We start from the raw sequence: 4490 nt of genomic DNA on the forward strand, positions 1-4490 counted from the left end.
TAACACCAGTATAAGAGTTACTGTTCTTAGATACAGATATGTCTCATCTTCCCTTTTAAGTTAACTGCAAAATGTTTGTTTAAATTACATTTGAAATAAATTTGCATTTTATCATTATTATATAACAGCTCTCAATATTCTTACTTTTTTGTTTAACTACAACTAACAAAACTGAACTACAAAAATGTACAATGAATTTACACATCAGATTTTAAAATTCACTTTAACTTTTTGAATTAACACTCCGTCACCAGCCTGCAAGGTGCTTTAATGACCCGACCACTCGATGTGGTAACACTAGTTGTTTTGTCTCAAGAATTGAAAGACGGACCATTCACACGGTTAGAATTATCACAGTGACCGTTAACAGACTCTTCGGTATCTACTGGTTGTTCTGTGCTCAGTTCTTTCGTTTTGATAAGCTCTCGGCGGTTCCTCCTCACTGTGGTATTCCCTTGTTGTAAGAAATAGGATCTCGGTGTTTCTGCAGGTCTAACGATTCTTCCTGGTGTTTTGATAGACTGTCCTGGAATCCTAACACGTACTACATCTCCGTTGTCAAGTGGTTTAAGATGTTTTGAGTTGCGATCGTAAAGAGACTTCTGTGCATCTTTAATGTTCTGGAGTTCCTCGCGAACAACTTCTGAGTTAAACCCCATCGGTCGCAATTTGGATTTGACGGTTGGTACGAGCGTCCTTGTGGTTCGTCCAAACAGAAGCTGTGCTGGTGAAAGTTTTACTCCTGGTATTTCTGAATTCCTCAACTCCATAAGCGCAATATACGGATCCTTGTGGTCACCCTATGCCTTCCTAAACAGGTTTTTGATGATCTGTACAGCTCTTTCAGCCATGTCGTTGCTCTGTGGATATCTCGGTGAAGATGTAATATGATGGAAGTCATATTCCTTCTAAAAGTTTTTGAATTCATGGTTTGCGAATTCCGGTCCATTGTCACTAATGAACTCGTCAGGGATTCCTAGTCGAGAAGTGTTGCTTCAGAATGTTGATAACGGTGGCGGCTTTCCCATCTTGTAAGCGGTTGACCTCTATGAACTTTGAGAAGTAGTCAACGGTTATCAAGTATCTTGTGTTCCCAAAAAACATAATGTCTGCTGCAACTTTCTGCCAAGGACGATTTGGGATCTCATGTGGTATCATTGGCTCCTTTTGCTGCGCATTTCTGTAGCGGTTGCAAATGTTGCACTGTTCTATCATGTCCTTCAACTGCACGATTATTCCTGGCCAAAACAATGTTGATTTAGCTCGCTGTATACATTTCTCTTGTCCCAGGTGACTGCTGTGCAGAATTTTCAACATCTGGGGTCTAAGTTGCTCTGGTGTAATGATACGATCTCCTTTCAACAATAGGCCATCGACAATGCTTATCTCATCTCTAAAGTTCCAGTATGGAGTAAGTTCACTGTCTAAATCCTTTCTGTTTGTTGGCCATCCCTGTAGAACTGTGTCCTTCAGTTTCATGAGAACAGGGTCTTTTTTGGTTTCACTCTGAAATAACATCACCTTTTCCTGACTCACAGGAATAGTTTCTATCACATGAACTTCATACTGCTCCTCCTGCTCCTCAGCTGGATCTGATCCTGTCGATCTTGACAATGTGTCCGCAATGTAGAGTTCCTTGCCAGCTTTGTATTTCACCACTAAGTCATGTTGCTGAACTTTCAACATCATACGCTGAAGTCGTGGAGGTGCACTAGACAATGATTTTTTAAACAGGCTCTCTAGTGGTTTGTGGTCTGTTTCCACTAACACTGTTTTACCATACACATACTCGTTGAATTTCTGTAGTCCATACACGATTCTTCTCACTTAAAGCACAACATATGTGACGCAAATGATTATGTCGAGAAGCAATGGGATGTATTAATGGCCGCCATGCATGGAGAAGATTCAATCCTTGAAGAACTAAGATCTTGCCTGATAAGTAAACGTAAGACTTTAGAAGAAAGAAAAACTAAACTCTTCGATGAAATCAGTGCTAGAGAAGAGGGTATTGTTTCTGTGGTGAGAGAAGTTGGCAAACATTACAAAAGCGTTCTATCTGATGCTGTTGTGGAATTGGAAGAAAACATTCAAAAGGGCGAGAAAACACTGGAAAACATTTCAATTGATCCAGAACTCAAACCACAGTCAGAAATAGACTGTATCAAACTTTTGCATCGATTTGGTGATCTACGGAGGCTACAAAGGGAAATGAAAAATCCCGATCCACTGAACATAAAATTTGAAACATTGAAAAGTATAAGTAGAATGAACATCGAAGAGCTGTTTGGTAATATAAATGTGCAACATGATCATTCAAATGACAATGGATCTGAAGAAGAAAGGCAAACTGAGAAAAGGTCTCCCTTTTACGGCAAAAATGTTGAGAAGATACTTTCTTGTACTAGGAAAAGAAAGGATCAAGAAAAACAGACGATAATGCATGAGTTCAAATTAACTGTTGATACAGTGAAAGACTTCAGGAAAATTGTATTCTCTGGGGGAAACATGTTTCTTCATTTAGGAGAAAAAATTTTCGTTTCCGGAGCTGTAACAACTATTTGTGGAGAACTTAAAAATGTAAGTGACCTTTGCGGTCTTTCCTCTGGTCTTGGAATTCTGGCTATAACGGACAATTCGACATCACTAAGGGTTTCCTTAAATAACGGAAAGTGTATGAAATTCTATCAGGCAGAAGAATCGAGTAGAATACTTGCAGTAGAGGAAAATACTAGCATGGGTATATCTATGCTCATTGAATATACATATAATGAGGTTATTACACATAGGGGTATTGGATTATCGAGCACTTATCAAAGAAGACAATTATACATTTTGAAGGTGGATGAAAACGGTCAAACAAAACCGATTTCAAAGAAAAAAGAAGTCGACTTTCCATATCCAGAAGAAACGGAGTTTCGTTTAATCAGAAATATTAAGAAAACTCACATAGCCCTTATATGTTCAAAGTCACTGTATGTCTATAATCAAGATTTAACGTCTTTGTTTGTGTACTATTGCGGATTTCAAAACAATCATTGTGTTGAATTTTTAGCATCATGTGCGTGCTTGGATCATGAGGACAACATTTTGGTAGTTAATAAAATTGATAATGCAGTTCAAATGTTAGATATTGCTGGCAAGTTCTTAAGAATTATACTTTGGCCAGAAGAAACCTTAACAAACATTATTTCCATCGCGGTTGACGAAGACAATTGGATTTGGTTGAGTACAAGCCAGAGAGAAAACTGTAGTAAAATTTTACTATTTGATTATGATTATTTAAAGCGAACAAAACGAATGCAGAGATCAATAGGAGAGACCGACGAAATTTTCTCGAAATTTAAATGACAGTGTATTTTGCGATTCACTCTATGTACATGTGTAAACAATAAAAAAGATTTTGTTGTGATTTGTTTCATCGACTAATTTTTGTCGTTCTCATGGCGCAGTGGTTAGAGCGTTTGTTCTGGAGTCGTGAAGTAAGGAGTCGATCCTTACGTCGCGGGTTCATTGTGGGACGTTGAGACCGGTCCATCGGATGAGACCGTATGAACCGAGTTCCCGTGTCACATTAGGTGCTGGCATGAAAAAGATCCCTCCCTGCTTAATGTCCCTGAGTGCCAAGTTTAGGGAAAACATTGCAGTTCTCCATGCACCGGCAAGTGGTGGCTTCTTCATATGAGTGAAAAATTCTCTAGAGGGAGGTTAAACAATATACAATCAATCAATCGACTAATTTTTGAACATCACTAATTTTAAAGGGCACCTTAACCTGTAACATCAAGTTTTTAAAAGAAAATAAAAAACACTGAGATCAATATTCCTTAATTCGGGATCACAAACCCTGATTTGGGGGACAATATATAGATTTGTTAAAGTAGCAATTTAACATTTTCTAAATACATGTCAAAACAATGATTTTTTTAAATTCCATAATTGTACATACTTTTTTTGTACTCTAAGAGTCTTAAACTAAATTGCAAAACCCATAACCATTGATCACTTTATTAGTTATCATAAAATCTACATACTGCTCAAAATAAGTCAGGGATCCAATTTTTTTACTAGAAAAATCATTCAACACCTTTGAATTTATGTGACAACAAGGCTTACGAAGTTTAAAATCATGTCATTCACCCATTTTTTTTTTTGGTTGAGTAAGTGGGTAACATGTGTTTGATGAGTTTCCGACACATTGCTCAAGAAAGTAAGTTCTCTTAAGCTTTAAACTAGCCTTCAGAGGGCCTCGTTTACACGGATTTCTACACAGACAGTTTGAAAAAGACTATATATGTAAATCTCAAAGCTTGCTGGCGTGATGTATTAAAATAAGAGAACTGTATCACATAAATCGACTAAATTGGGTTACAGAACACAGAAATTTGCAATAAAGTCGATCTGTTCTCTTCTCTGACAAGAGTGAAAAACTGTGAAAACCGTTTCAATGATAGGAACTTTTTTTTTGTTTCACATACATATTTATAAGA

At 37.3% G+C, this 4490-nt stretch overlaps 1 protein-coding gene across 1 annotated transcript; it reads right to left on the bottom strand.

Moving 5' to 3' along the window:
• Positions 1-966: 966 nt before the first annotated feature.
• LOC134267469 (uncharacterized protein K02A2.6-like) lies at positions 967-1686 on the bottom strand. The gene has a single exon (XM_062749672.1). It carries the CDS (start codon positions 1684-1686, stop codon positions 967-969), a length of 720 nt encoding a protein of 239 aa, XP_062605656.1.
• Positions 1687-4490: the final 2804 nt, after the last annotated feature.

Source organism: Saccostrea cucullata, unplaced genomic scaffold (genome assembly GCF_032062105.1).
Source record: "Saccostrea cucullata isolate Sc308-1 unplaced genomic scaffold, CSIRO_AGI_Scuc_v1 ctg1132, whole genome shotgun sequence".
Lineage (NCBI taxonomy): Eukaryota > Metazoa > Mollusca > Bivalvia > Ostreida > Ostreidae > Saccostrea > Saccostrea cuccullata.